This window comes from Hippoglossus hippoglossus, chromosome 19 (genome assembly GCF_009819705.1).
Source record: "Hippoglossus hippoglossus isolate fHipHip1 chromosome 19, fHipHip1.pri, whole genome shotgun sequence".
NCBI classification, from domain to species: domain Eukaryota; kingdom Metazoa; phylum Chordata; class Actinopteri; order Pleuronectiformes; family Pleuronectidae; genus Hippoglossus; species Hippoglossus hippoglossus.
Window position 1 is genome coordinate 2,288,239 of NC_047169.1, and position 27,775 is coordinate 2,316,013.

At 44.2% G+C, this 27,775-nt stretch overlaps 4 protein-coding genes across 6 annotated transcripts; 1 reads left to right on the plus strand and 3 right to left on the minus strand.

The window, feature by feature from the left end:
• Nucleotides 1-1,043: 1,043 nt before the first annotated feature.
• On the minus strand, nt 1,044-8,478 carry snx11 (sorting nexin 11). 2 transcript variants are annotated; one of them, XM_034571257.1, is made up of 8 exons: nt 8,266-8,461; nt 6,867-6,903; nt 6,522-6,608; nt 4,538-4,638; nt 3,991-4,086; nt 3,650-3,874; nt 1,420-2,674; nt 1,050-1,389 (listed from the first exon to the last, which is right to left on the minus strand). In XM_034571257.1, the coding sequence occupies exons 2-8, from the start codon at nt 6,885-6,887 to the stop codon at nt 1,375-1,377; spliced, it is 1,800 nt and encodes a 599-aa protein (XP_034427148.1). In that variant the 5' UTR covers nt 6,888-6,903; nt 8,266-8,461; the 3' UTR covers nt 1,050-1,374. The 2 variants fall into 2 exon arrangements, with proteins under 2 accessions (XP_034427147.1, XP_034427148.1); XM_034571256.1 differs by having other exon boundaries at nt 1,044-2,674; nt 8,266-8,478.
• A 1,010-nt stretch (nt 8,479-9,488) lies between these two features.
• Nucleotides 9,489-12,859, plus strand: cbx1b (chromobox homolog 1b (HP1 beta homolog Drosophila)). The gene is made up of 6 exons (XM_034571265.1): nt 9,489-9,679; nt 10,822-10,903; nt 11,132-11,291; nt 11,482-11,635; nt 12,059-12,153; nt 12,253-12,859. Exons 2-6 carry the CDS (start codon nt 10,849-10,851, stop codon nt 12,392-12,394), a joined length of 606 nt encoding a protein of 201 aa, XP_034427156.1. The 5' UTR covers nt 9,489-9,679; nt 10,822-10,848; the 3' UTR covers nt 12,395-12,859.
• A 768-nt stretch (nt 12,860-13,627) lies between these two features.
• On the minus strand, nt 13,628-22,511 carry nfe2l1b (nuclear factor, erythroid 2-like 1b). Of its 2 annotated transcripts, none has more exons than XM_034571253.1 (6): nt 21,710-22,511; nt 20,032-20,853; nt 18,945-19,166; nt 17,532-17,621; nt 17,289-17,447; nt 13,628-17,035 (listed from the first exon to the last, which is right to left on the minus strand). In XM_034571253.1, exons 2-6 carry the CDS (start codon nt 20,587-20,589, stop codon nt 15,656-15,658), a joined length of 2,409 nt encoding a protein of 802 aa, XP_034427144.1. In that variant the 5' UTR covers nt 20,590-20,853; nt 21,710-22,511; the 3' UTR covers nt 13,628-15,655. The 2 variants fall into 2 exon arrangements, with proteins under 2 accessions (XP_034427144.1, XP_034427145.1); XM_034571254.1 differs by lacking the exon at nt 21,710-22,511 and adding an exon at nt 20,943-21,669.
• A 730-nt stretch (nt 22,512-23,241) lies between these two features.
• Nucleotides 23,242-27,630, minus strand: cdk5rap3 (CDK5 regulatory subunit associated protein 3). The gene is made up of 14 exons (XM_034571258.1): nt 27,466-27,630; nt 27,154-27,199; nt 26,521-26,652; nt 26,160-26,260; nt 25,932-25,980; nt 25,557-25,735; nt 25,301-25,437; nt 24,928-25,072; nt 24,645-24,752; nt 24,349-24,430; nt 24,180-24,268; nt 23,883-24,088; nt 23,612-23,783; nt 23,242-23,381 (listed from the first exon to the last, which is right to left on the minus strand). Exons 1-14 carry the CDS (start codon nt 27,469-27,471, stop codon nt 23,316-23,318), a joined length of 1,518 nt encoding a protein of 505 aa, XP_034427149.1. The 5' UTR covers nt 27,472-27,630; the 3' UTR covers nt 23,242-23,315.
• Between the last annotated feature and the right edge of the window lie 145 nt (nt 27,631-27,775).

Consider the following 27,775-nt stretch of genomic DNA (forward strand, 5'->3'; position numbering starts at 1 on the left):
GTAGTGTGAGGGAACCACGTGGAATCCACTGCTCCCCAGTGAGTTAGACTCCCGTCAGTGTGGCTTTTATTCAAAACCAGTGACGCTCACCTTTATTCAACTGTGGTTTAGTTAGAGAAGAGGACGCGTTGTGCATTGTGACGTGAAAGAAGTCCGTTCACGGAGAGAACTCCAGTGTCTTGAGTCAGAAACATAAAGTGAAAGAACTGAACGTGTTCCAGAAGTTAGTTGTGGGAGTGTCTCGATGTAAATTAAGTCGATTAACGATTCAATTCTGATAATTGTTCATGAAACCAAACAGAACTATTTATCTGTGCTTTGTTCTGTTAACGTTATTTCTTCTTCTCCCCCCCCCCCCCGTTCGGTCGAGTGTCTGTTGAGACGACTCTAACTGAAGCCTCGTGTTAGGTTAAACCTTCATTCAGCCTCTTGGCAGGTAACTGGAACTGACTGGTCCACTGTCACTTCCAGTTGCATCACGTTACGCCCGGGACCCACTGGACCCACGAGCCGCTTCTCAGGTCTCTGGTGTGAGTGCGATTCACCGTGAAAATCTAAGTAAAAGCACTCGAGCGTTTCCCGTCGATCCATTTATTTGCTTAACGAGGATTTTATCGTTAAAGCAGGATCAGCGACGCAGCCGCCACGCGCTGTAAAAACATCCAGTGAGACGCGGGCGTTAGGAAGGAACCTCCTTATGGGCAACACAGCACAGCAGATGTATTTACTTTGAAAGTGGGGCTGCAACCACTTATCAATCTGCTGATTATTGTTCCTCAATTCATTAATAATTTTGTCTATGAATCAAGGAAATGGTGAAACATGCCTGGTTTAACTTCCCACAGACCTCGGTGATGTCACATGACCTGATCAACCGTCCAAAACCCAGAGATTTTCATTTTAATGTCGCGTATCATCCCAAAAAAAAAAAAGCATCAAATCCTCACGTGAGTAAATTACAACTGATCCTTTAATTCAAATGTGTTTGTCATAATTTAATAAAGTAATTTCAGCTCTAGAAATATTCACTTTCTGTTTATACAACAATAAAACCTCGAGCTTCTGATCAGGAAACCAGATGCATCTCGTCTGTTTCTGTAAACATGAGCAGGGGGGGGGGGGGGAACCATCCCGATCGTTACGGCAGAGGAGAAAAACGGTGCCAGTGTTTAGTGTACCTGAGTTTAAAAGAAGAGAATAGTTTAAAATTAAATAAACTCTATTTTAAAAACAACTTGAGCCCAACGTCTGAGTGGTTTCTTAAATATCTTACGTCTCTGTCCTCGTTGGACTCTAACGGATCAGGAGGTAAACACAACAATCTGAACAGCTCCGCCCATGAACCTCGTTAATCTGTGTGTGACTGAGTCTTTGTTAGAGGACGTGTCCCTCAGCCGCCTCGTGGACCGCGGGTGTCACTGCAGCTGTTAAACCTTCACCTGCACCTCGTGAGTCTTCCAGAGTTTCCTCCTCCGCACATTTAGCGTCGGCTGCTCCGGGAACGCAGCTGCTCTCCAGGACGCTGAAGTCTCCACTTTCAGTCAAGTCTCCATCAGCTGCGGTGGAGTTCAGGTCCAGAGGTGTGAAGTAGTGTAGCTCGTCTTTTTCCACAGGGAATCCGTTCATCTGCAGGTCCAAGATGTTCCGGCTGGAGGCGTCCACGTCGGACATCTTCACGAAGCCGTTCACAGCCTGGATCGACTCCTCGGTGTCGTCACAGATGCTCTCCTCGTCGCTGACCTTGACGATGCTCTCGTTAGAGGACGGCAGCGAGTGCGTGTCCTCGTCGCTCTCATCCTTGGTCCCCACTAAATCCACTTCCTGTTCAACCTGGTCCAGTTGTTGAACTGCGCTGTGACTGTCCTCCTCTGGGACGCTCTTCACATCCTCAGTTTCTACGTGGATTTCTGACTGAGGTGTCGTCTCCTCTTCGCTCTCAGATTCAGAACTTTCTTCGCTGTCTGATTTCTTTGACTCCTCCTCACAGCGGACGTGTGGAACTTGACCCTCCGTGGTGTCAGCGTGGTTTAGCTCAGAGGTGACGTGGTTTTCTAGAACCTGCCTCTCAGAGCAGACGACTTCCAGAACCTCCTCCTGAGAGCTGCCACTACTTCCTATGATCGTATTCTCACAGTCATTGTCTTTAAAATCTAATATTACTTCAGGATTTATACATTGTTCTGGCTCACAGGCGACATTTTCTATGTGTGCCTCCTCAGGACTGAGCAGCTGATCGGTCTTTACTTCAGCTTCTGAAAGGCAAACAGTCTTTTCTTCTGTATCTAAAGTCACATCTCTTTCCTCTTCCTCTTCTTCTGCACTCTCAAGCTCACAAACCACCTCACAGCCTTTCTGGAAACCAGTCCCCATGGGCGAGTGCACCTCCACTGGTGTCTGTATCTGGCAGCTCATCTGCTGGGTCTGTTCTGCGAGGCTCTCGTCCTGGACGTCACCCAGGTAGAAGGTGGCCTCTGTTGCTTCACACTCGACCACGGCCTCTAGATGGTCGCTCCTCTGGCAGATGGTTACTGAGGATTCCTCCTCGGGCTGTAACTCTGCCTGGTCCTTGTCACGGAGCTCCAGTAAATCTGCCAGAGGGTCAGAGTCTCCACAGGAGAGCGGCTCGGGCCTGAGCGTCTCTGTAGCTTGTAGAACTGGTTGATGAGGAGCCGGACTGTGCAGTGGGAGAGAGGGAAACTGGTTAGAGGACTGGTTTGACATTTTTGTGAAACATGTTCTCAACTGCCATCTTGCCGAGACTCAAGAGGATGGAAATCAGTCACGTCTGGATATTAAATATAAAGTTAAAACCAGTAGCTGAGCGAGTCTGGTTGTCCAACGGTGACAAATACCAGCACCTCTAATGAACACTTGGAAGTTAGAGATACTTGGTTGTTAAAGGGGTGAAATAATACTTTGTACCAACAATAACACTTTAATTATTAAACATGGAGTTTAATCACATTAATGTTGAATTTCAGCTGATTCGAAGCATCTGTTTTGTTATTTTTCAGGTGCTTGTTAATAACTAGACCCAGAGGCAGATACACAGGAGCTTTCATAAAAATCTACATAAAAAAAACAGCAAGTCACAACTCTGACATGACAATAACTCCGAAGAAAACTTAACACATATCATTTGTTCAAAAACTGAAGTCACCAAGTTGTGGTTCTGGGGTTTTACCGACAGGACTTCTACTTCCTTAGCAGCCTGACGGGCAGATTGTGTTTGTTGGCTGCTTCCTCCACTTTTCAGCCTTGATGCTAAGCTAACTAGCAAGCAGCAGTTTGTGCTATTAATCTTTTCATCCTGTAAAAAGGAGAACAAGCTAAATGACAAAAATAAAACCCAAATGTGTTTCTATTTATATCCAGTTCAAAATGAAGCTGTAATTAATTTAATAATTGTTCAGAATATGGAATTTATTGCTGAATTAAGCAACGTTTTTATATTAACATTGAATCTAATGAAAGATGTTGGTACCTTGAGAACTAACACCCGAATATGCTGAACAATGTAAGTCTTGCACTGTAAAGGCAGCTCCTGCACTAATCATTTGAAAAGAATCTAAATTTAAAGACTCAAGTTAAAGATTATTTCCACGTTAGTAACAATAAACCCTCAGTTCAGATCCCCCCCCCCTCCTACCTCTCCATGGACTCATAAGAGACGGTCAAACTCGGCTCCTTGATGGAATCCTCCTCCTGAGCCTGAGCGAAGCCCCAGTTGGACGAGGCGTAGGTGAGGATGGCGTCGGTCACCGAGTAGGGGGTGTGGCCCTGAACGCAGTCCAGGATGTGACCGACCGGCAGCTGGGTCTGCAGGAAGAGGTGGAGCTGGCTGTCCGACAGGCACACGGTCATGTTCACCACTCTGTCAGGACAAAGGTACACAGGGTCAGGACGTCTGGTAACTTTCAGAGCCACAGCAGATTAAATACTGAGCTTTTATCGATGCTTTTCTTCAGAAGAACAAGACGAAGAACTGACTTGTCCAGAAAGGCCTGAAGTCCGTTCCTCCTCGTCTCCAGAAAGTCCTCATTGCAGAAGGAGAAGAAGGATTTTCCTGGAAGATCTGGGACGGGCCTGGAAGAATAACCACAAGCAAAAGGTGTCAGATTATTTACTTAATCAAGTCACACAGAAGTTGGATAATTCCTGATAATATACAGCCAGTGGCATCTTACTTTACCACAGTGTTATCAGAACGACTTGTTTCTCGTTACCTGATGAATTTGAGTTGAATATTTAGTATTTTAGTGTTCAGGAGGTGAAGGGAAACACATTCTCATAGTAGTGTAACAGTATATGAGGGCAGGTGTCACTCCTGTGTTACTCCTGATCAGTGCAGCTACAGAGCAGCAGATTAATAAATGCTCAAGTATGTTTCTTCTTCTCCCGGCTGATACAGGAGGTGCAGCTCGGGTCTCAGGTCAAACCACTGTCCTACGTTTTTTGACCTGGGATGAATCATCGTTTAAAACTCCACCGTCTTCTCTGGAAAGACAGAAAACACAAACCGGGACGATGTACTTACACCAAACCAGCGTTCTTCTGCATCTTCTTCTTGAGCCACACAAACTCGCTGTAGCGCCGCCGCACACAGGACGTCTTGGCTGTGAAGGCTTTACTGTTGGTCTGGGAACAAAAACACACGATTCCACAGTTCAGTTTAACAGTGAGGAGCTGTAATCCTATTAAAAGGCTAAGGTAGGTGATATTTTATAGGTTTCTATAACAAATTGTAATTATTAAATCAGTAAATAATAAACTGAAGCAGTGAGATTCAAAATGTTTAAGCACATTTCTCCTTGATGCATTTAGTGTTTATAAGATATATTTTTCAGTAGCTCTCAAAACATCCAATTAAAAATATTCCCTTGAGGAACTAATGAGCACAAGAAAGTCAAGAAGTTTAAAGTATTTAGAGGCAGAATAACATTTCTTGATTTGTTCTCTCACAGGATTTCACAATAAAATACGAATTAACACCAATTTACTGTACAATCACTTCTCTGTATGTTTGTGACTAATGTCAGTAGAATGACTTCTGCTGTGATTATGGCAGAACAAGAGCGTAATCACATGCCAGTGATTCCAACGTGTGACAGAGTCCACTTATGTTTGCATAACAAGCTGCCTTCAGACAGGACATAATCAATTACAGTGCCGGCTGCGCGGGTTCAATTCCCACGTCATTAAAACACATGAACTAATTCCTAGAGTGGGTAAAAGTCCCGGGAAGCAGCAGCAGCTCTCTACGGCAAACAACAATATCAAACACTTCCTGATTCCAGCTTCTCAAACGTGAGTTTTTCTAAAGTCAAATATGAAAATATCCAGATTATATTTAGATTTTTGAAGATGTTAGATTTGTCTGCAACAAGTTATACGTTTACTATTTTCTGACGGACTAAACGTAATATCCTGCAGCCTTATCAATAAAGAAATGATCTTAAACAAAGATCATTTAAGACTTAATACCACATTGATCATCACCCAAAGTAGGAAAGATATCAATAAAAATCTGTACTTTCAAGACTAAAGTTTACTGTGAGTGAGTTTAATCTTGTATAATATTTATAGTTTATATTACAGGTAATGAAAGCGTTGTAGTATTTTCCTTGAAGGTGTAAGTGGAGCTGAAAACCAAGTAAAACTAACTCTTAACTTTCTGATTCCCACATTGTGCATCAACAAATCGACCACAAGCTGAATGATGCCTGATCATGTGATGTCACACGATCGTTACCAGCTTCACGAGTCGACACCCACACAGCACGACCGTCCCTGTGCTGACGCAGCATTCCTCAACGCAGCCCAGTGCTGAGACAACGATAAGAGCTCCTGTCCACACGCTACATAAGGAATCTGTCGGCTGCAGTGGTTTCCACAGACTGAGGTTACGTCGGGTTGAAAAGGGCGACAGGGATCTAATCAAGCGAGTGGTATCTGAAGCTCCAGGTTATTTACTGCTTCCATTTGACCTGTTTTCTGTAGCGTCAGTTATAGAAAACCAAGTTTGTTCATTAGTGGCAAAAACTGCTCCACTGTCGCACAACTACTGGTGATATTCATCTGGAATAAAACGTCCTCTGGGCATCATGGAACTGACTTATCTTCAAATAGTTTAGGGAAACGCTCGTGTCGCAGCACCAACATACCATCAAGGAATAAAAAGATAAAGACCAGAGGATAAACAGATCAATCTGAGGTTTGCAAAACTGGCCAAAGGCTGGTAAACAACACAGATAAAAAGAGACAACGGTTATCAACTTGTTGTTTTCTCACACTCAACATAACTGAGGCTACAATCAAATCTTTCCCACTAACAAATAGACTTTTAAATTTCCTTCCATTTAATCTTTGGTTTCTTAATTGGCTTCTAATCTGTTTTTAATCCGACCAAGAAGTTTGAAACTTAAAAGTACGAACGTCACAAAAACAAAGCAAATCTTCACACCACATTTGCACAGTTCTACTTATTGTCCTTATATCGTGATTTTTATATCAATACTCACATGCAGGAATATTTTAAAGTCCACATGTGAATTCCACGAGCCTTCATTTTGAATGCGGGGATCTTGGACCCGCACTGCAACAAACTCCTGGAGGACGGAAACAGGAAACACATTTTTATACATTTAAATTACATTAAAATAACCGTGTCTGTGTTTTACTGTATCGAGGCTAAACTGATAGGATCTGTATTTCTGTGTAGGGACATCATAACCCTCAACACAGATGTAGCTCCTGAAATGCTTTTTAAAAATATCAATGGAGGAATTATTCAGCTTTTATTAAATGAGGAAATTTGCTTAGAAGTGAATCTTGTGTTGTGTAGAAAGTGGGAAAGAGCTACTTACATCATCTTGATTGCTGTTCATCCTACCGAGCTCTTCACTGCAAAGACACAGGAGGACACGGTTTAATCAAGTGGATCAAAAGCTCTATTTTGTTTTTAACCTTTTCTACGGTGGCGTCATGAGCTGATGACTCATCGTCTAAAAGAGAAGCTGGTCAGCAAAAAACCACTGAGTCACTCACACAAGAGTTTATCTTCACTTCCTGAACCGAGCAAAGATTCTTCAGGGTTTCTCTAAAGTTTTACATTAGGAGAACCGTACAGCTCGTTAACAAAGATCGCTCAAACTATTGGGTCAACTATCGATACCAATATTCAGCTGTGAGCGCTGGAAATGATGAAATGAGAGTGATCCCTTCAAATCTTCTCTTTTGTGAGTTTCTATATTTGTACTTCTATTTATACTGTGATACAGCTGCGATAACAGTAAACTGAAGTGGAACTAACTTTCTTCCCCTTTGGGCACTGGCCTCGTGGAAGGATCAACAAGTTGGCCGACCGCACACGAGTCAGAGCTTCTGTTTAAAGTGTTGTCGGGGGGGCGACGCCACAGTGACTCAACAACCACAGGAAGATTCAAATGACCACATTAGAGACATAAGTGAGAGAAACGCCAAAAAGCTACAGAGAGAAATGACAAACGAGACTAGATAAAAGACCAAATGACGACAGGACGATGGCAGAGACAAAAAACTAAGAGTCACGACGACCACAAGAAAGATTCAAATGACACAAACAACGTCCATCGAGAGACAAGTGATCGTTAAGAGACAAAGATTAGGGCTAAAATATCAATTATAGCCATATAACAAATCGATACCGAGTCGGTGAGGAGACACAACACGTAATTGATTAACAGCAGATTTAACTGTTTCAAAGAAAAGAGTTTAAAAGCACAACCTTGATTCGGTGGAGGACGCGTGTCGTGGATATCGGCTCATTTTTATATCTTTATCACTTTTTGGCCTCATCGTCCAGCCCGAAGACAAAACGACCAGAATGTGACAAACAGTCAACGAGAGACAAATGTGACACAAGTGAACAACTAATGAGCATCAAGTCCACAAATGTCACGGCTCAATCACATGTAGTTTGAGGGGTGAGCGGGGGGGGGGGGGGCTGCTCCTCTGTTTGTGCCCCCGGGGCCCTTGTTTTAACACGATCCGCCCATGCTGCTCAGACCAGTGTCCCTCCTGTAACTAAACGTTGGAAGTAGTTTGTCCTGCTGCTGTCTTCATGTCCTCATGTCCCCCTCGAGCCGCAGGACACAAGGACACACACTCCTCTTAGTGTAGAAGTGAATTTAAAACATTATAGTTTGAACCACGTTACTTCTCCTGGGGGAGTAAACACTCAATGCTACATTAGCTCCAAGCTAACCCGGGCGGGCGGTGACTTACTTTCACGCGGTGTGTGAGTTGGCTGCTGCTGCTGCGGGATCGAACCTGCGGCTGTGTGTGAGTGTGTGTCTGCGGGGGGGGGGTGTGTGTGTTTTATCCTCCGGTGGAAACCCTCCGACTCTCGGATCCTCCGCGAGCTGATCTCGGATCCATTTCGTCAAGTCACAAGCGGCGACGTCATGACGTCCGGCAACTGCTTCCGGGAGCGTGCGCTGTGACGTCAGAGAAGGGGCGCGGTTTATAATAAAAACAGTCAAAGGGATTTAAAGAAACATCACATTGTTTTTATTTTGTTTTATATTCATTCAAAAGTCAGAAACACGTTAAAGTGGAACTTCACTCATGATCTACTCACTGGGAAGCGTTTGAGTCCTTGTTAGATATTTACTGTTATTTTTATATATCAATAAGCACTTTTGTTTTTTATTCTTCTTAAGTATAAAGTTATACCACTTTTACCAATTCTATGTAGCGCTGTTCTACAAAAACTGTACCTTTAACTGTCGTGAGGTGACAGTAAATACTTCTGCACCTTTAGAGATTTGAGCACAACAGATTTGTTTCATTTTTTGATCTCTCGTCTCATAAAGAGCAAAACAAAATGTTTACGTTCATTATCTGTTGGGAAATTAAATGACTCTAAACTTCTATAACTGTTAAAAACTTACCAACTGTTAAAACTGCCCTCATATGCTAAAACTGTCCTTTTAAGGAAATGCCACTTTTAAATGAATGAAAAGAAATACACAAAACATATTAAACTACATGTTGTGTTGATGTCTAGAAATGTAGAGAATGTGTTATCCTCATTATTATAAAACATGCTGTAATGGCCCACAGGATAATGACCCCAGGAGTATAGAGAAACACGTTTATTGTGAAAGATAAGATAAAACTTTATTGATCAACACACAAGAGAATAGAAATATGAATAAAAAGGCAAAAACTTTCACTGCAGTGGTTTGTATGTAAATGTTATAAAGTAAAGTGGCACATGATGATTGCAAAAGAAAAAACTGTTTTTACATAAATATAAATATATTGTGAAGTGTAGATGATAAATAATAATGATTAGTATGAATGTGTTTACTAATAAGTGTATTCCCAGTTATGTATGTCTCAGTGAGTCCGCTCCACGGATCCAGTCCGCAGTTTGCTCTCTCTCAGAAATCACAGATCTATACATCACTCGGGCTCAGCACCGCCCCCCTCCGGCTGCCTGCATGAGTAAATCCACATGTTCTATAATCTGTGTTGTCCAGCGGATTCCTTCTTTTTTTTGATTCCTCCTCTCATTCCAGACGAAGGGGCGGCATCGAACCATTTTCATCACAAACAGCGACGTGAACCGTAGAACCTCCGAGACAAAGCCTCGTTGTTTTTCGAACCTCCCTCCAGCGCCAGTGACTGAAAGGTGAGTTCGGTTCGACCTCCTCCTCAACGCGTTGCTTTCCCTCTGATTGTGCGGAGTTAGCTTTCATGTGCACATTTTCCAAAGGGGGCGGGGGCAGGTTGAATAAAAAGCACGTTAGCTCCCAGTTCGAGATCGAGATCGTGATCGAGAACCACCGGGACCCGCACCGGTCCCGCTGCGTTAGCTGCTAGCGAGGAGGAGCAACATGGAGGAAACTGCAGCTCCATGCACACTGGGGCTTTGTCGTGTTAGCAGGCTAACGTTAGCTGCACCGACAGACCCTCGAGGGGAGGGGGGGGGGGTTGGTTCCTTCGTGATTCAAACCTGCGTCGTGTTCTGCTGAACGTCAACGTGACGTGAAGCTTCGTGGTTTAATGGAGGATTGACAGACCGGGCCTCAAACCCATCACAGTCTGTTCCAGATGTGCAAGGAACACAAACACTGATCCCACACGTGCAGGTCTCTTTTTACAGCTGATCATTGTTTATGAAGGGTTTGATATCTGCCCCCCCCCCCCCCCAGCTGAGACACACCTGTAACACTAAAGGCACATGGGTCATGTCCACAATGTCAAATTATCTGATCTACTGTAAAATCACAGCAGCTGTTTTACGTGTCGATTGTCTCAAATCATATTTCAAGCCACAATATTTCTTTTCTTTGTCGTATCTCATCGCAAAGTCAATATTTTGGGATGTTGGACTCAACTTGTGTCACAGTTTGGAAACGTTTCATTGACTATTTGGTTAATAATGTAAATAATGTCCCAGACGGAATCATCATACACATGAGCAATAGAGTAAGAATAAAATATTGTCGTATTTCATTCTCAATATTTTCGGGATGTTGCCTTCACCCTGAAATGTCTCTGATTGATTATTGGACTGTAAGTAGCAGAAAAACTGTTGAAATCTGGAATTAAATCATAAACTAATCAGAAGGAAAAAACTAATTATGAAGCAATATAATCAGATTGGAAAATACGAAATGTGTGATGAAGCAGTTACATCTGAAGGATTGCTGATGATCTGCGTTGCCTCACTTTGTGTCTTTTCGATCCCGTTCTCCAACGCTGTTCTCTCCTCTCCGCCACATCGCCTCCCGCTCGCCTCCATCCCGCCGACACCGTGACGCTGAGCAGGAACCTGCTGGTCCCCGGGTCCACCTGATGAGCATGAGCCTGAAAACAGAACCCTCTAACGATGGTCCCGCTGTTACAGAAGGTTTTACACTTTACTTTCTAACACTTCTCTGTGTCAGAGAACTGAACTAACACGTGTCTGTCATTCATTTGTTTCTAAGCTCAGAAATAGTTGTTTTCCATTCCTCTGTGAACCAGAAAGTTTAACTAAGAGAGAATATTCAGTGTCAAGGCTTCAGCAGTCGTTTGAAAAAGGGGATTTTCCTCAGGAGCAGCATCCACCTGCTCATTTCTCCTGTTTCTACCCCAGAGGTGAGCAAAATGACTCCGCCTGAGAAGAAGGAGAAGAAGCCAGACGATGTGGCTGAGGAGGAGGAGGAGGAGGAAGAATATATTGTGGAAAGGGTCCTGAATCGGCGAGTGGTGAAAGGGAGAGTAGAGTATCTTCTCAAGTGGAAAGGCTTCTCTGAGTGAGTGGGGGAGTTGTTCTAATTGTTTCTATACATGAATCGGTTCTGACATATTCTGGTTGACTGATGTCATTATTGCTTTAAGTTATCGTAGCAAAGAATGCAATGAAATACCAGCATAATTAACAGGTGGCTTGATTATGAATTAAATGCACGAATACTGTATTTTCTATGTACGTAATATCTGCAGAGAAGATAACACGTGGGAGCCCGACGATAACCTGGACTGTCCAGATTTGATTGCAGAATTTCTGCAGTCCCAGAAAACCGCTCACGATGGAAAGAGGAAGGCGGCCGGAGAGGCAGAAGGAGACGAGAGTAAATCGAAGAAGAAGAAAGACGACGTAAGTCCCAACTCGTCTATACAACTTCTTTCTCGCAAATTAAAGCGGTGGTTTGATATTTAGTTTGTTTTATGCTACAAGATGTTAAATAAAAAGATGTCTTTTTGACAACTGTAAGGCAGAATTTAGAAGAAACTGCAGAATGTGACAGGGTAAACATTTGGATTCAGTCTCAACATCTGCCCAAAGTCAAGATAAGACACATTCCTCTTCTCAAGGTCGCTCCAAAGATACTTGTCAAAGTTCAGTGTGTCCAACCTGTTCTTTCATTTTACAGCAGTTTTTAAAGTCCCACGATTAAAGTAGTGTTCCTCGATTTGTTTTAAATTCAGATGCTGGCCTTAAAAACACAGGAGCTATGATTGTATGGTTTTCATTTGTTTTACGATTGATTCAAGTTGTGTTGTGTTTCCTGATCCTCAGCCAGAGAAGCTCCGGGGCTTCGCTCGAGCTCTGGACCCAGAGAGGATCATCGGGGCCACAGATTCCACAGGAGAACTCATGTTCCTCATGAAATGGTTTGTGTGAAGCCTGCAACACAGGCACTGTTGAAGAACTACTGGAAAAAATCAGTGGCTGAATCAGTTAAATTGTCTTTTCTTCTGTCGCCCGTGCAGGAAAAACTCTGACGAGGCCGACCTGGTGCCGGCGAAGGAGGCCAACGGGAAGTGTCCGCAGGTCGTCATCGCGTTCTACGAAGAGAGACTCACTTGGCACTCGTATCCCACCGAAGACGAGAAAAAGGAGGACAAAAACTAACACAGGGCGAAGAAAGAGAATTTCATTGTACTTTCAACAGGGGGGGGGGGAGCAGAGACAAGTAAGACACCACTGGACTCATTCGTCTCTTGGTGTCGTATCACTCATTCGGTTCTTTTATCTGGATATAAACTAAATGTATATAAGCTTCAGGTCCATCTGAATTAAGACAGTGTTCATTCTCAGTATCCATTTGAGTTTTAACGAGTCGTCCGACTATTTCAGTCTGATCTCCACACGACATCTCGCTGCGACGTGGAATCAGTGCGCTGACGTTTTAATTTCATTATTGTGCCATTTACTCGGTTCACCGGTGCTTTTCCGAGGGCGACACCGTTTCCTCTTAGCTGTTACCTTAGGACTTGGTGTACGGTGATGAAGTCTCTCTTTCAGTGAGTCGTTCTCTGTAGTGTTTTTCATTGTGTTTTGCTTCTCACTTTTTGAAAATAAACCACTTTTTGTTACTGTGCCGTTTCCTGCTCGTGTCACTTATAGTAAAACCGGATTAAACCCAGTGGAGCTGCAGCTGAAGATTGTTTTCATTTGAGATGAAAACTCCAGAGATTAAAAAGCTCATCAACCAACCAGAAGTCTTATTTAGGACCCAGCTTATATCATTTTGGATTTTTCATACCGATATTGACCAATTAAGATGTTTATGTAAAATGTAAACATACTTAAATATATTTCCTGCATTACTGACATCTTTGTAAACACTGTTCATTTTAAGCATTTCAATTATTGATAATGTTAAAACTACAATTTGTTATGAACAAACAACGTATCTAAGTCAAAGAAAATGTTGGCATTCATTTAGTAAAATAAGTTTTTATATCAGCAAACAAACAAATATGTGAATGACTCGTATCAGCTGATTGTTTAATTGAACAACTGATTATTCTGTCGGGTTCTAATCTAGTTTTGTTCTAATAAACAAAAACTTAAAGTACAAAATTTACTCAAATGCAAGAAGACATAAATAACTAACTTTCACATTCAAGAACCTGTTAACATCAAATGTTCGGTATTTCTTGTTGATTAAGTTTCTTTGAATTATTCAATTAACTAGTAATAGTTGCAGCTCTATTATCCAGCTCTGGTTATTCACGCTTCTTCGAGGTGTCAGAATTAATCTCTAAACACCTGAAGCTCCACAGAACATGGACTCGTTCTCTGGACCGAGCTTCTGTCGAGCAGAACGACGACTGGGAACCAGAACACACGAGTCGCTGGTGAAAATAAAAACACTTTATTAATCAATAAAAACAATTCTTGATTGCCAGCAAATATCTCAAAACAGGAAACTACATCCAAACTCAAAGCAGAGGGTGAGACTGTGATGGAGACATTTGACCAACGTCTTAAAATCAGGACAAACAAACATGAAAATATTTACAGAACGAGACAAACGGAAAAGAAAGTGCAGTAAGTAGTAGCAGTACTAAATAGTTGGTGCTGCACTGGGTTACACTGAAGTGAATGATAACCGGAGTTTCATGCCTGATAATCACATTTAATGGACATTTCTCTTTCTTTCAGAAACATTATTTGGACATCATCTTAATGTAGCGTGTTCTGTTCGGCCTCTTGTAAAGTATTCTAGCCTAACTTCTACCTCAGCTGCGACGACCGACCTGTTTTTAACTGTATTTTCACAGAGGGTGATGAAACATACGTACCGACGAACATCATTCAAATAGACAAGTAATAGCACTTCTACTCTGAGAACGCGTTTCTTCGCTTCTCAAAACCTTAAAGGTGAAGATAGAGAGATTGTGAAATCTAAAAGGCATTCGACTCAAAGTGGCAACGACACACGCCGTCATTTCACGCATTCAAAGTATTTTTACCTCACAACAACTTGGCTCACTTTGTGGGTTCAACACAAAAAAAAAAACTGAAAAACACAGGACTCGGCCAAACAACTTGGCTTTACAGCAGTTTAAAAAGAAATCGCCTCAAGTGGCTTTCAATTGGCAAATAAAAGGGATGTCGCTAAACCACGGCAACAAGTGTTTTAAGTTAATGCTCAAAAAGGCATCGCAGGAAATAAATAAATCCAGTTTTCGACCTGTGAGAGTCGGCGGTAACTCCTGGCTCGTCACAGCGTCGTATCCTCGACAATGATTACAGGCTCTGTGCAAAGCTTTCAAATCAACAAAGAGGATGTAGACTTCTATGTAAAGCTGATGTGGCGAGACCTATAACCTTGCTTATACTACAGATTATGAACAGTTAATAAGAGCCTTCCTAAACGCAGCTCCCGTACTTAAACCGGCGGCGAAGGAATAGCGACAGACACGGCAAAATGCATATAGCCAAGCCTTTTAAAAGACAAATTACAGTGCTATGTATAATTCATAAGGAAGTAGATACATTTTGCAATGCAGTGTGCCTCCTCCCTAAAACATACATCTCCTCCTCTCGCAGGGCTTCTCTCTTTTAAATCAGTGGCCTAACCCGGGAACACTTCAGCCTCCGACACCTCCCTCGTCTCATAACCGACTTCCACCCGTCAAACCCAATCTCTTTAGGTCCTTCTGGACTTGGACGCCGCTCGCAAACCGACTCGAGAAACTGGGGATCTGTGACGCAAACCTACAGAATAACGAGCGCAGTGTTTGAGCGTTTCAAATGTGTTCAGCTCAAGCAAGACGCCCCATACAACCCTAGTTTGTACAGTATTTACCGACGTCCCCACACACGATGGACTTCCTTTAGCCTTTGGTATCTAAACTCCGACCACTGACGCTGCTCTTTGCCTGAAGACTTGCAACATTAAAGCTTCAGTGAAAACCACTAGAAGTCTCCAGGGTGGGATGCGACCTGTTAGTCCTTTAAAACCTTCAGTGCATAGCTTCTCCTCGTCGACTGTGTTCCTTCCTCTCAACACCAATCTTCTTCATCCTTAGTGGTTTGGTGCAAAAGGATCAAGAGCAGCTAAATTTTTTTTTTCTCATAGCTCGTTTTATGTCCTTTCACATTCCTCCTCTCCCCGCTTATCGTCCCCCCCCTCCCCGTCCAAATAATGAAATATCAGTACTCAAACGAAGAGCTACTTCTGCGTGGAAGTTTTTACAGGAAAAAAAATGCAGGAACAGAATGAAAAGGGAGAAACTAACGCAGGAGGAGTAGTCAACAATGCCGTTTTTCTACTCAACAGAATCTTCTTAAAGGAAAAAAGGACATCTCTCTTGCTTCTGCAGAAATCTTTCTTACTGATTTTAGCAAAGTGATAGAATAAACAGCAGTTTCTTCCCCTCACTTCTTTTTGTCCTTCTGTTTTTTCTCTGGTTTACGGTTCTGCTCGGCCGCCGTCATGCACCGGGGCATGATCAGCACGCTGCCGTCAGCGCTGTACTGCAGCGAGTACTCGCTGGGAGGATAGGGCCGGCCCTCCTCGTCTCGAAGCTGAGTGAACACCTCCTGGTACAGACTTTGCATTTTCTGCTTCATCTGCCGGATGGAACGAATGAACTCCATCTTCTCCTTCAGCAGCCGCGCCTTGTTGCGCCTCAGGTCTTGGACGCCCTGCTCCAGGTTTATGATGGTGTCCAGTTTGCGCTTGCGGCAGTTCTGGGCCGCCATCTTGTTCTTGCCGCGCCTGCGGATGTCACGGATGAGGGCGAGCTGGGGTTCACTCAGGTGGTGCTTGGCGAGAAGCTCGTTGAACTCTTCAACAGGCAGGTTGATGATCTTTTCGTTGGAGAAGGGGATTTTCATGGAGCGGGCTCGGCGCTCATCGCGGCTGGCGTGCTTATCGAGCAAGTCATGAGCAGGCTGAAGCTTTGAGCTCGATTTGTCGCGGACAGATTTCTTCACGGATGATATGGGGAGCTCTGGGTGCTCGGTGAAAGCAGAGGAGAGCGGCAGGTTGTAGGTATGATTGTGGCTGATGCTGTCGAGCTGAGGGAGGCTGTGGAATTGGGAGGGGTCCTGATAGCTCATACGGCACAGCTTACTGTAACCGGGCTGGTAACCACCGACAGCACCTTCCTCCGGCTCCACAGTGGCTACCTCAGAGTCGGAGCTGTATCCCACAGCTCCTTCCTCAGAGAAGGTGGCAGACGTTGAGGAGGAGGAAGCTACAGAGGAGCAGGAAGTCTCCGAGCTGCTTGGCGACGCCGGGCTGTGGCTGGAGTCCAGGGAAAGACCAGAATCTGAGTCAAGCTCGTCCTCCAGCTGGGAAGCCTGGGCCTGGCTGAAGCCCTCCTCCATGGCAAGGTCCAACAAGCTGATCTCATCCAGCATGGACTCCTCCAGCAGGGTGCTGAAGGGATCGGGCAGGATGGGTGTGGACGTAACATTGCTACTGGAGCTGTTTATGTGCGGAGGGAGAAAGATCCCTGTCAGGTTGGTGGCTCCGAATGTGGAGTTGATGTTGGTGGAGTTGTTAGAAGAAAGTCTGAGCATGGGGGTTCTTGGGGGGATGCTAACAGTGTCCAACTGGGGGCCGAAAATCTGGGGGAAGTCTTGGCTGCAGCTGGGGAGGGAGGCCTGGTGGAGGCTGACATCCTGGTTAATCGGCGTTGGGCGAGGAGCGAGTCCAAAGCTTCCTGTCGTGTTGGAATCGGTTGCCTCAGATGTTCCACTAACGCTGCTGGAGTCGCTTTGGAGCGAAGTGTTGTTCACTTCCATTGCCTTCGGACAAGAACATTTTGTTAATGGAAACATACAAATACGATAGAATCAGTGTTTTCCCTCTTTTTAAAGACGAGACTATGAATTAAGACTCTGACACAGAACAGACACGAGCTTTCACCCTCATGTTGCAGTTTTTCAGTCTGATTCACTTGTTTTGGATCAAATTGCCTAATTCCCCAAAAAACAAATACTAACAGAGCCAGAAAGATACTTTGATGTGAAGATTTGAATTGAAATCTAAGGGACCTACCTGTAGCTCCATGATGGCCATGATGTCCTGCCACTGCTGCTCCAGGTCTAACTGGGGCTCCGCTGGGGGGGGCGGTGGCGCCAGAGGAACGGCCTGAGACGTCGACGGAACTTCATCAGTGGTAACAGCTATTTCTGGAGCGACAACCGGGGCTGGAAACTGATCGGAAATATTGTTATAATTAATTAAAAAACAATTTCAACGTAGTTTTTCCACATTAAAACACTAAACTTGTGTTTTTACCTCAGATTCTTCTCCAAAAGGGAAAGTGGCCTCCAACAGCCTCAGACATTCTTGTAGAGAAAGTGACGTCTGGGAGCCGAGAGCTGGGAGCTAAGAGATGACATTAAAATAGTTTATTAATGTTATATAAAAGTACTGAGCTTTCACAGTTGACTTTTTACAAATGAACCATATAGTTTTAAGCTGGAAGTCATATTTACTGACAGGTAAAATAAAACAAAGTAAAGGAAACACAGACGAGCAAAAGACAAAATGAAAACAAGACAATATGCTCCAAAAATAAACTAGTTATCTTTCCCCATAACCATCAGAAATATGAGCAACATAACAGTTTAAGTGTTGTGAACACAGCAGCTATTCTGCGCACCCCTGGTTTATTTCTGGAATATTCCCGATCATTTGTTCCACAGACAATGTTACGTGACTGCAGCTCCTCTAAAGCTCGGATCAGCATTAAACTCACCTGATTGACTCATTAGTACAACAGATAAACAAGTGCATTAGGAGCAGACAGGTGCTGCTGAGAGTTATGAGCGCTGCTAAAGGAGCTGGAGGAGAAACTGTGATGAGAAAACTAAAATATCTGCAGCGAGAATCTGTTCACTTGATAAAAGAAATTCAGGGTGAACCCCGCCTCTTGCCCAGTGTCAGCTGGGATTGGCTCCAGCAACCCCCACGACCCTGAGAGGAGAAGAAGTCTATGGATGGATTGGTGTGAAAATATCTGAGAGTCTTGTTGCTGATCCGTCCGTCCACCTGTTTAATGTCGTGATTTAAGGCTTCAGTGTCCTGAACAGACACATTTTCAAAATCTCACATTATTAATAACTTGCATTGTTGATCGATAATAAGTGTATTGACTCACTGTGGTCGAGTCAGACCGTTCTACCACAATGTTGAGAGGAGAACAAGTGATTCCTTATCTGAAAAAACTTCACTGATGGCACAGATATCATGAATTCCACAGATACCAGCGCTGCGTGCGCATGGATCGAGTTTTCCTGAGGATTACATGTGTGTGTCACTGCGTCCAGTGAAGAGATCCAAGTGTGATGACGACGCTGGTAGAACTAGAGAGTAAAGCTCAGCTGGTTCGGTCGTTAGAACTATAAAAAGTGTGTCTGCATCCAGCTGCCACTGCCTGAATTTTCACTTTCACTATCTGAGACTCACCGAGGTGATTCTATTGCAAACTGAGCAACACACCACTTTTTAGGCAAATGCGGAATATGACCAATCTGGGAATATCTCCACATGAGTAAGAACGAATCTTTCAGCAGACAGATGTATATTTTATCACCAGCCTGCAGCTCCCAAGTCTCCAATTTGTTTTTATGTGCAATAAGGCAGTTCACTGTGCCACCTCCCACTGGACAAAGCTCTTGAATATGAAAATCCACTTCACCCACAAACCTGCTCTGGAATGCTCTCTCCAGTCTCCCCGTCCACCGGCTGAGCCCCTTGGAGGTTGACTCCATTTCTCCAGCTCTCCTGCTCCTTGTTCCTTTCTTTGCTCTCCTGCAGGCTGGGCTTCTCCTCCTCGCTCTCCTTCTGACGGTTGCTGTAGTTGAACACTTCTCTTCCCGCGCCAAGGTCGATGTCCTGTCGCCACAGGATGTCAATCAAGTCAATGTCCTGGAGAAACGCAAAGCAGCCATTGAAAAACGATTGGCCCGGCGCAGAGAAGCGTCACTCACACGAGCAGATTTTGTTAAAGCAAACACATTTGGCCTATTTCTGACAACGTGGACTTAGTTGTGATAATAATAGAGCACATATGCTGTTTATCTTTCATACGAGCAGTTTGGCTTTTCATCTTCATTCGAGCGGGTAATTTTGGAAGCAGCGAGAGGCAGATCATGTAACAGGAATATGGTCAGATGATGCAACCATGACATAAACACTTGGGCATGGTGGTGAATCATGTGATCAGTAAGAAGTCTCCGTTTGTAACAGTCCAACAACAACCAGCTTATACGAAAACAGCACAGATGTAGTTTCTTTAGTGTCGTGCGTTAAAAGCAGACGACCCTTTGCTTTCACAGCTGCATACTGACGACAACATTAAATGTGACCGGCTGTAATGAATGTGACTCAACTGGTTTGACTAAAAATATCTGACACTGATAGACCGATCAGGGGTGTGGACCAGGAAGCGTACGAGTCTGTGCCGTCACCGCAACTTAAATTATACTTTTCTTATCTTCAAGGAATTTATCTTGTGATTTATGCTACTGAAGACGAAACTGTGATTTGCAGCAAACAACAATATCAAATTGATGATTTAATTTGTCTTTATGTCGTTTAAACGGGGGAAAGAGCAGATTTTTGTTTACCTGGAAGAAGATTAGTTTGACAATGACCTACGACCTGACATTTAATTTCTCTGAGTCTGTTTCAGAATAATTACACAATAAAACCCTGTTTTTGACAATGAGCAGCCTTCAACAGGAGCGTCTGTGGCTCCTTGCCACAGACGCTCCCCAGCTGCAGTCAGTACCTCTTTCGTGAGGTCGTCGTTGCCGTCCCTGGTCCCCTGCTCCTGGTTGCCCTCCGGGGCCACGGCTCCCAGGCTGCTGTCCGCTGCGTTCAGGTTGTAGGTGGATTCAGGCGCTCCACTTCCTCCCCTCATGGCCGGGGTAGCGTCAGGGCTGTCTACGTCCTCGAGGCCGGCCCCATTGTCCAGGGTGATGGTGGCGCTGGACTGGCTGCTGGCGGACACCACAGTCTCAGAGTCCCGGTGCACTAGCCAAGTGTTGAGCTCGGTGCTGGGCACGGAGAGGCGATCCAGCTGGCGCACCTGGTTCAGCAGCCGCCGAGTGGTGAAGAAATGGTCCAGGTCCACACTCTTCGGATGGATGCCATAGCCGTCCAGCGTGTTGCGGAGGTTGTGAAACTGTGTCTGGGTGTAGGCTGAGCTGGGGCCCAGGATGATCTCTCTCAGTGGGGGGAGCTGATTGCTTAGGTAGCTGTCAAGGTCCACCCGCACCCCAAGGAGACTCAGAAGGATGGTGAACTGAATCAGGCCCTCTGTGAAGTACTTTTTCAGGTAAAGCATTTCTTTACAAAGTCACAAAAAGGTGAAAGTAAAAACTAAAAAAAAAACAAAAGGGGGGTGGGGGGGGACGGCTTCCTTGGACCTACCCTCCTGCGCTCGCACGAGAAGATGGAGACGGAGACGGGGGAACGTGAAAAGTGAACGGACACAGCGAGAGGAGGGGGGGGTTCTTCTGCAGGAGTTTCAGATCCACGTTTCCACTGGAGTCCAGGTGGTGCTCAGATCTTTCCTCCTCTTCTTCATAAGGGTCTCAGCCTCTGATCCCTGGAGGAGGGGGGGGGGAGTGAGAGAGAGGACATTGCATTGACTCTGCTGCCAACTTCCACATCACAGCCACACATGTCAGCTCTTACCTTCCTACATTTAGCACGTGTGGATTAAACGAGGGGGGAAACGAGGACTAGCTAGCCCGCTGCGGTGGCTCCATCCTCCCGAGACTGGAGACGAGATGTCGGCTGGTCGTTCTTCATTGAGAGGTGGAGAGCACGCAGGCATCACCCCACCCTTCTACTACTTCATGTGGGCGCTGCTGAAGGTGAACGAGGGAGTCTCCGGCTCCTCCCTCCTTCTCTACGCCGCGCAGCGACGTTAGCTCCGCGGCTAACTTGCGTGTTCCGATCCCTCGTCGCGCAAGAACCTCCGCGCTGATTTAAACACGCGTCGCCATGTTTGTTCGTCGCTTTACAGACGTGTGTGTGTGTTGTTGTTGTTTTTTTTTGTTTTTTTTTTTGCAGAGTGACAGGAAGCTCCTCATCCACAATCTCCCTGGCAACAAGTGGCGAAAAAGCGGAGCGACGGTTCACTCGGCCAATCGCAGGCCCCGGGCGCGGTGACGACACATGACTCCAGCCGGCTCCGGCCAATCGCGACGCGGCAAGGGTGGGGTCCCGGGCGAACGCTGAATTCCTATTGGAGGTCTGCGCGGTGCTAGCATCGTTAGCTCCTCCGCTGCTAACTACCGAGACAATCCAACTAGTTTAAAAAGTGGCCCGGACAGCACGCGCCCCGGTGTCCGCTCGTGCCCACGCGGACACCGGGCAGCAGCCGCCGGTGTCCGCGGGGGTCGCGGCTCTGTGACGTCCTCGGAAGTAAGTGAAAAACCTCTTGATTTCATACTTACGCCTGGACAATGTCTTCATGGCAGGAAAAAGTCCGCGTTCCGCCCGCGAGCAGCGCTCACACCCGGTCAGACGCGCGGTGGCTCGGTGCTGCCCGGTTCTCCTCTCGGCGTGGCCCGGTTCTCCTCGCGCTGTGGCCCACCATGACTTGCAGAATCGTTAGCTTGGCCCGGCTAGCTTAGCCGCTTCACACCGAAACACGCTGCCACACTGCGCATGCGTAGAATGTTCTGGTGACCAGCTCTCATCAGCTGTTCCACAGAATAAAAACCAATAAAATGTGACTTCTTTAGAAACCACATCAACAGGAAGTTATATCACATCTGCTGTGCTTTTTAATTTCTACACATAAATTAAAGTCATTGGAAGAAATTAGAACATAAATCCAGGTCATGGAAATGTGAAAATACAAGTTCATAACTGCATTTAAATGTGTATTCACCTAAAAGTACAAAGTATTTCTATGTTATGTGTATATTCCTATTGCACAACGAGCAAAAACTACTGTAAATATGTCTGTGTTAGTCAAAAGTCATTTTTAATGTGTAAGACAAGGAAATAAATGGGTCAAACAAAGAATAAATAACTTGTTTAAATTCAACACATTTTAACATGTAATTTCATTTACATGTCTAAATAAATTCACCACATAAACTAAAATTAAAGTCAAAGTCAACTTTATTGTGTTCTGCCACATGTACAGGACACGAGGTTGAGTTTCTCTCTGATCCACGATGTAAACAAGTAGACAGAACATACAAGTATGTTGTTAAACATGTGTTAAACATACAACATGTTAAGTAATCAAAACATCAGGAGAAGTCGAAACCTGTATCTAGGTCATTTAAACGTGCGTCTTTCCAGGTAAATATTGAAAAGATATTCGGGATCTTGCATCATTCATTTTTGTCAGTGATATGAGATTCTTGCCTTATTCTATTCAATTTGAATTTATCTTTTGTCACCAAATCACCACACAGTATATTATCTAGAGGCACTTAACACGACGTTAGAAAATCATAGAGACTCAACTGTTCCCACTGAAAATATGAAAACATGTGATTGGAGTTTTGCGGTGATGTCACTCCCTGTTAGTTTTGGGGTTTTCCTCACAGCTCTCATAACGTCTGACATCAGCTGCTGTTGTCTCTTTTCTTCCTCAGGCAGCTCTTTCAATTTGTTTTTGACGACAAATATCGTCTGCACACGTGAAGCCTGTGACTAAAACAGGAGTTAGATACGTTTCAAGACTCCAACAGTTGAAACCTGGGCGACAAGAAACATCTGGCGGCCACATGTTCCAGTATTTAAGTGCACTTGTAAATAAAAGGTGAAACATCCTAAGTTGTTCAACCAGTTGTTTAACTCTCGTCTCATTCATCTTTTGATGTGAAACTAAAATATCTTCAGTGTAAAACTAGATGAGACCACTTTCCAAAAATCAACAATATTACTAATTGTGTAGCAGTTTTACAGATTTGTTTTTTGTAAAATGTTCATCAAAATGTGGAAATAAACAACAACTACAAAGTACTGTAAATTAAATACCACTTTTTATTTCTCCTTCAAGATCATGACAAAATATTTGTTGTGAATGTCTGACGCTCACTATATATTAACGCCCATCAGGTTCACAGGTCTGCTGTTGTATCGCTTTGAAACGTCGGCTTCGATCTGCAAAAACAAAACACAGTTGACAGTCAGAGATAATATTCAGGGTTTAACATCTACTGAATTAATTACATCGATGTGTATCTGTAACTTCTTAATCAGCAGCATATTTTAGTTTCACAAGTGATCTCATGACCGGTGCTGAGATGTTGAAAATGCTGCACAACTTTCTCATTAGCAGGGAAATCACAGACTGTGTGAGCATAAATAAAAGTGAAACAGAAATCAGACACCAGCTTCTGGAGATCTCTGGTGCACCCTGCCAGCAGGTCGACACGTGGCTCCAGCCTGGACTGCTCCTCCAGCGCCTCCTGCCTCTTCTCAACCATCGTGGCTCCTTTCAGCACCAGGATATCTGCCTGCTTCAGCTTCTGTCTCAGCACCTCTGACACACGCTCAACATACCTACACACACACACACACAAGGTTTAAGAGGAGAACAGTTAGAAAAGGCCACATGTGTAAAAAGGCCAAAGGTCAAACAAGGATTTTCCTCCACAGTACCGTGGCGAGGCCTGGATCATGAACAGGTGCTGCATCCGGAGGGTGGTGAGCCGGTGGAGAAGGTCCTGCACCTGGGACAGCATCTCCCGAACGTGCTTCTGGGTCTGGTTTTGGACGATGGAAGGAGCGAGCTGGAACTGGCTCATCGACACCACGTCTCCCTCTTCTCCCATCTCACTGATGCGCTGGGTGAGGAACACTTCCAGCTGCAACGACATGTGAAACCAGTGTCACTCCTTTTTGGATTTGACAGACCCACATTTACTCATTTAGACACAAAACGACTGGTGTCTTTACCTCCATGAGCTCATCTATGAACTGGCTGCGTGACTGAGAGTTCTCCAGCACAGTTGAAGCATCCTCTCCCCGAGCCACGCCCTCAGGACCTACGAGATCATACACTCGTCTTTAAGCAAACACAAGTTTCCACAGCTGAGAGTGTGGTGATCTAAAGAGAAACACTTACAGTCTGTGCCCACATCTACGATCTCAATTTCTATCGGAGCTGCATCACTGTCGCCCCAGTCGATACCGCCGGCACCGGTGTCCTGTCGAGGGAAATGGACATTTGAGGTTTCGCTGTCAGAAGACAACGTGTACGGCTCCTCGTTTTTTGAGATATTTCAATTTCTCGCTCGCTGTGAATTTTCTGGACATTTTCCTGCTGCACCCTCACATGTGTTCACTGTGACATTAAACTCGAGAGCAGTTATAGAGCAGCTGACGGGGATATTTGTGTTCCCGCATACATTGGTGTCATACCTCAGAGTTTGGCTCCACGCTGATACCCCAGTCTACACCATCCTCGACAGCGATGCCAGAATTAACCCCCGCAGGGTCTGCTCCTTTGCCAAAGTCGCCCCAGTCGATCTAAAGCAGGTTTTAAAACACGAAAATCTAACTGGATAATAAAAATGAGCTTATAGAAGAATTAAGAAAGTAAAATATAACACAGGGGATTTTGTTTACCTTGGATCTAACATGGGAGGTTTTGGTAACATGATCCTGTAACATGAACACTCGATATAGAGCCGGCGAAACTAACCATGTCGTCTGTGGCCGGGCCAGAAGGAGCCGCCTCCGCAGCCGGCCTCTCGACAACTGTCGGGACTTTCCCTGTTCTCCACTCGTAGAACGTTGTGTTTCCTCTCGTCTGGGCAAACGTCAGCATGGGCAAGACCGGATCGGACCTACGAAAAACACACGCGCTCAAATCAAAGAAATAAAACTGTCCAAGGGTTTTCTTTGAGGATTTATATTGTATTTATTCCAACTTAATAAATAATATATTATTTTGAAAGTCATTATGGGCTCTCTGATGCAATTGTAGTCAAATAAAATTATATTTTCATGTAAGACTGAGTTTCACAGAGGAAGCAGATGTGCAGAGAAACAGACAAAGTGATGAGATTTCTCACCACTCGCATACGAAGTTTGTGAAAGCGGCGTAAAGTCGGATTTGCTCCTCTAATTTCCCTGAATCCTTCCCGACTTCCTCGAGAACGGCGGGTAGATCTTTGACCAGAGCCTGAAGCTCACGAGGCACATTCTCTCCCTGACAGAAGAAAGAAATAAACCATCAGACGAATTAAAGGTTTAATTCTAAATATTGCAGATTCTCTTTTTGTGTCTAAATATTCTCCCTTGAGTGTGTGCGCATGTGTTTGCACTTACGGTGATGCCATACTGTTTGCACGCAGCATAGTATCGTTCCCTCAGGTCTGCAGCTGAGCTCTGACACTCCACTTCCCGTCTGCTCAGCTCCTGCTGCAGCTGCTTGGCTTTGGCCAACTGCTTCCTCAGAGCCGGGCCTTCGTAGCTCACGTTGCGACTCAGCAAACTGGCGACCTCCGCTGTTCCAACGCAAACAAAAGAATTAAATATTGAATAGCTATGTACATGCAATTATTCTGTTTCTTCAGCTTAAAATAACCTTCCTACCCTATAAAATATAGACAAATGATGAGTCTAACAGTGTCTGCAGATGTTGCCACGTGTTAATAGATACATAAGATATGTTTTTTTTCCTTTATTTAATATTAGACTTACCCAGATAGACATTATCTGCTTCATAAAGAGACACAATCTCCTGCCAGTCCTGATGCAACAAAAACACAAACCACAATTTGAATCCAGATTTCCTGAACTTTCTAGTAGTTTTAAGAGAAGAGGAACACGTCATAGAAAACTTTCCAGACAACTGGGTGTGAGTTACTAATCAGAAATGGCCGACGTAGTGTGAGACAGACGATAGAAGCTGGTGGGACTCGTCCTCACCTTCATCCTCTGAGATGAATATCTGCCAAAGATGTTCTTAGACGAAGCCTCTGTTCCCCTCAGGATCTCCACGATTCTCAAGCAGTGGAAGTAGTGAATGTCTGTCAATGAAAAGTTTATAAGTTTATAATTATTAACACAGAGGAAGAGGTGGAAAAGTAACCACAGAATAACTTCATAATGAAAACACAGTACACATATTAATACATATGAGGACTAACGCTGTAACAGCAATGTGTGAGTTGTGTTTATAATGCAACAAATATTTAACAACACGTAACAGTTGTTTTTAAAAGACTCGCGGTTTCTCAAACTGTAACTAACACATGAGAGAACCAGTCGGGGGGGATGAGGGACGTACAGGAGCCGGACAGGAGCTGTGTGATCTCCTGGTTCTCTGGCATGTCCTGGATCGCAGCGTTGATCTTCTCCCTGATGGTTTTCACTGCACTTTGCCATTTCAGGTTGCAGTGACGTCGGTCCAGGAGCCAGTCTGTGCACAACAACACAGTTATTATCCTTCTCTAAACAAATAGGTTTATTTATCTTAAAGGATAAACTAGTGATTTAGTTAAGTTTAAAAAAAGACAGTAGCTCCATGATCTGATCTTATAACTTCAGATGTTCACTGTATTTTGTTGATTACATGCAATTTTACTCATATAGTATATTTACACAAATCGAGTACGTGATACGACAGTGAACCTTCTTATTCGTGGAAACAGATGATTTTTACACAATAAAGTAACAACAGATAAACCACTCACTTCTATTTACTACTTCTTTGATAAATAAAACAAGATTTTCAAGAGATAAGGAACTGAGCAAAGGAAGGATGTACCCAGTATTATTATTATAATATATAGTTCTTGATATCTCTATCTGTTTTCTAATATTCCTATTGTTGTTATCAGGTTTTATTTAGTGTTTTTGACATCTCTATATGACACAGAACAGAAAGTAACTTGTTCCATCACAGAGTCTCTGAACTTACCCAGAAGTTTACTGCTCTGAATGTCGATGGGCAGACTTTGAATATTCTGTTACAGGAAGGAAACACATTCAAAAAAGGTCATTTCATATTCTTAATATTCCACATTTTCCTCCGAAGCACCAGGAGGGAACATTATGTCCTCGTGCAGCTTGACAATACACACAACACAACACAACCTGGAGCACAACACAACTATTGAACTCCGAGTGAAACCTTGTAAACGTGTTTATTCTAATATAATTGAACTTTGACAGTGACACAGTGACGTTAGCCAACATCTGTAGAACTCAGACAGATGTTACTTCCTCTCACCTCCATCCTCTCCTCACTTTCTGAACCCAACACGAAGAAGATCGTAACGTTTCTATTTCTTCATTTTTAAAAAACGAGTTCAGTTAAAAAAGCTTTAAATCCAGAAGAAACAACCCGGAACAAGGAGCTCAGTGTTTACGACACGTTACAGGAAGCGGAGCCAATAGGAGGAGGCGATGCTGCCCAGTGACGGTCCCTGACCAATGGTGGCTCACCGTGCTGACGGCTGCAGCTGATTGGTCAATGTGACTCGGTGTAGTTCTAAAGATTGTCAGCAGAGGGCGATGTCGAAGGAAGGTTATTTTATTGT

Excerpts from the sequence above, each read along its gene's own strand:
- snx11 (XM_034571256.1), bottom strand. The coding sequence starts at position 6,887 with ATGAACAGCAATCAAGATGAT. Across the intron at positions 6,609-6,866 it reads TGAACAGCAATCAAGATGAT|GAGTTTGTTGCAGTGCGGGT; the intron begins GTAAGTAGCTCT and ends TCCGTCCTCCAG. Across the intron at positions 3,875-3,990 it reads CTTCAGGCCTTTCTGGACAA|AGTGGTGAACATGACCGTGT; the intron begins GTCAGTTCTTCG and ends TTGTCCTGACAG.
- cbx1b (XM_034571265.1), top strand. The coding sequence starts at position 10,849 with ATGAGCATGAGCCTGAAAACAGAACCCTCTAACGATGGTCCCGCTGTT. Across the intron at positions 11,292-11,481 it reads AAGTGGAAAGGCTTCTCTGA|AGAAGATAACACGTGGGAGC; the intron begins GTGAGTGGGGGA and ends TAATATCTGCAG. Across the intron at positions 11,636-12,058 it reads CGAAGAAGAAGAAAGACGAC|CCAGAGAAGCTCCGGGGCTT; the intron begins GTAAGTCCCAAC and ends CCTGATCCTCAG.
- nfe2l1b (XM_034571253.1), bottom strand. The coding sequence starts at position 20,589 with ATGCTTTACCTGAAAAAGTACTTCACAGAGGGCCTGATTCAGTTCACC. Across the intron at positions 17,622-18,944 it reads GAGAGAGCATTCCAGAGCAG|CTCCCAGCTCTCGGCTCCCA; the intron begins GTTTGTGGGTGA and ends GTCATCTCTTAG. Across the intron at positions 17,036-17,288 it reads TGGCCATCATGGAGCTACAG|GCAATGGAAGTGAACAACAC; the intron begins GTAGGTCCCTTA and ends TCTTGTCCGAAG.
- cdk5rap3 (XM_034571258.1), bottom strand. Across the intron at positions 25,981-26,159 it reads ATTCATCTCAGAGGATGAAG|GACTGGCAGGAGATTGTGTC; the intron begins GTGAGGACGAGT and ends TTGTTGCATCAG. Across the intron at positions 23,784-23,882 it reads ATGATCCAGGCCTCGCCACG|GTATGTTGAGCGTGTGTCAG; the intron begins GTACTGTGGAGG and ends GTGTGTGTGTAG.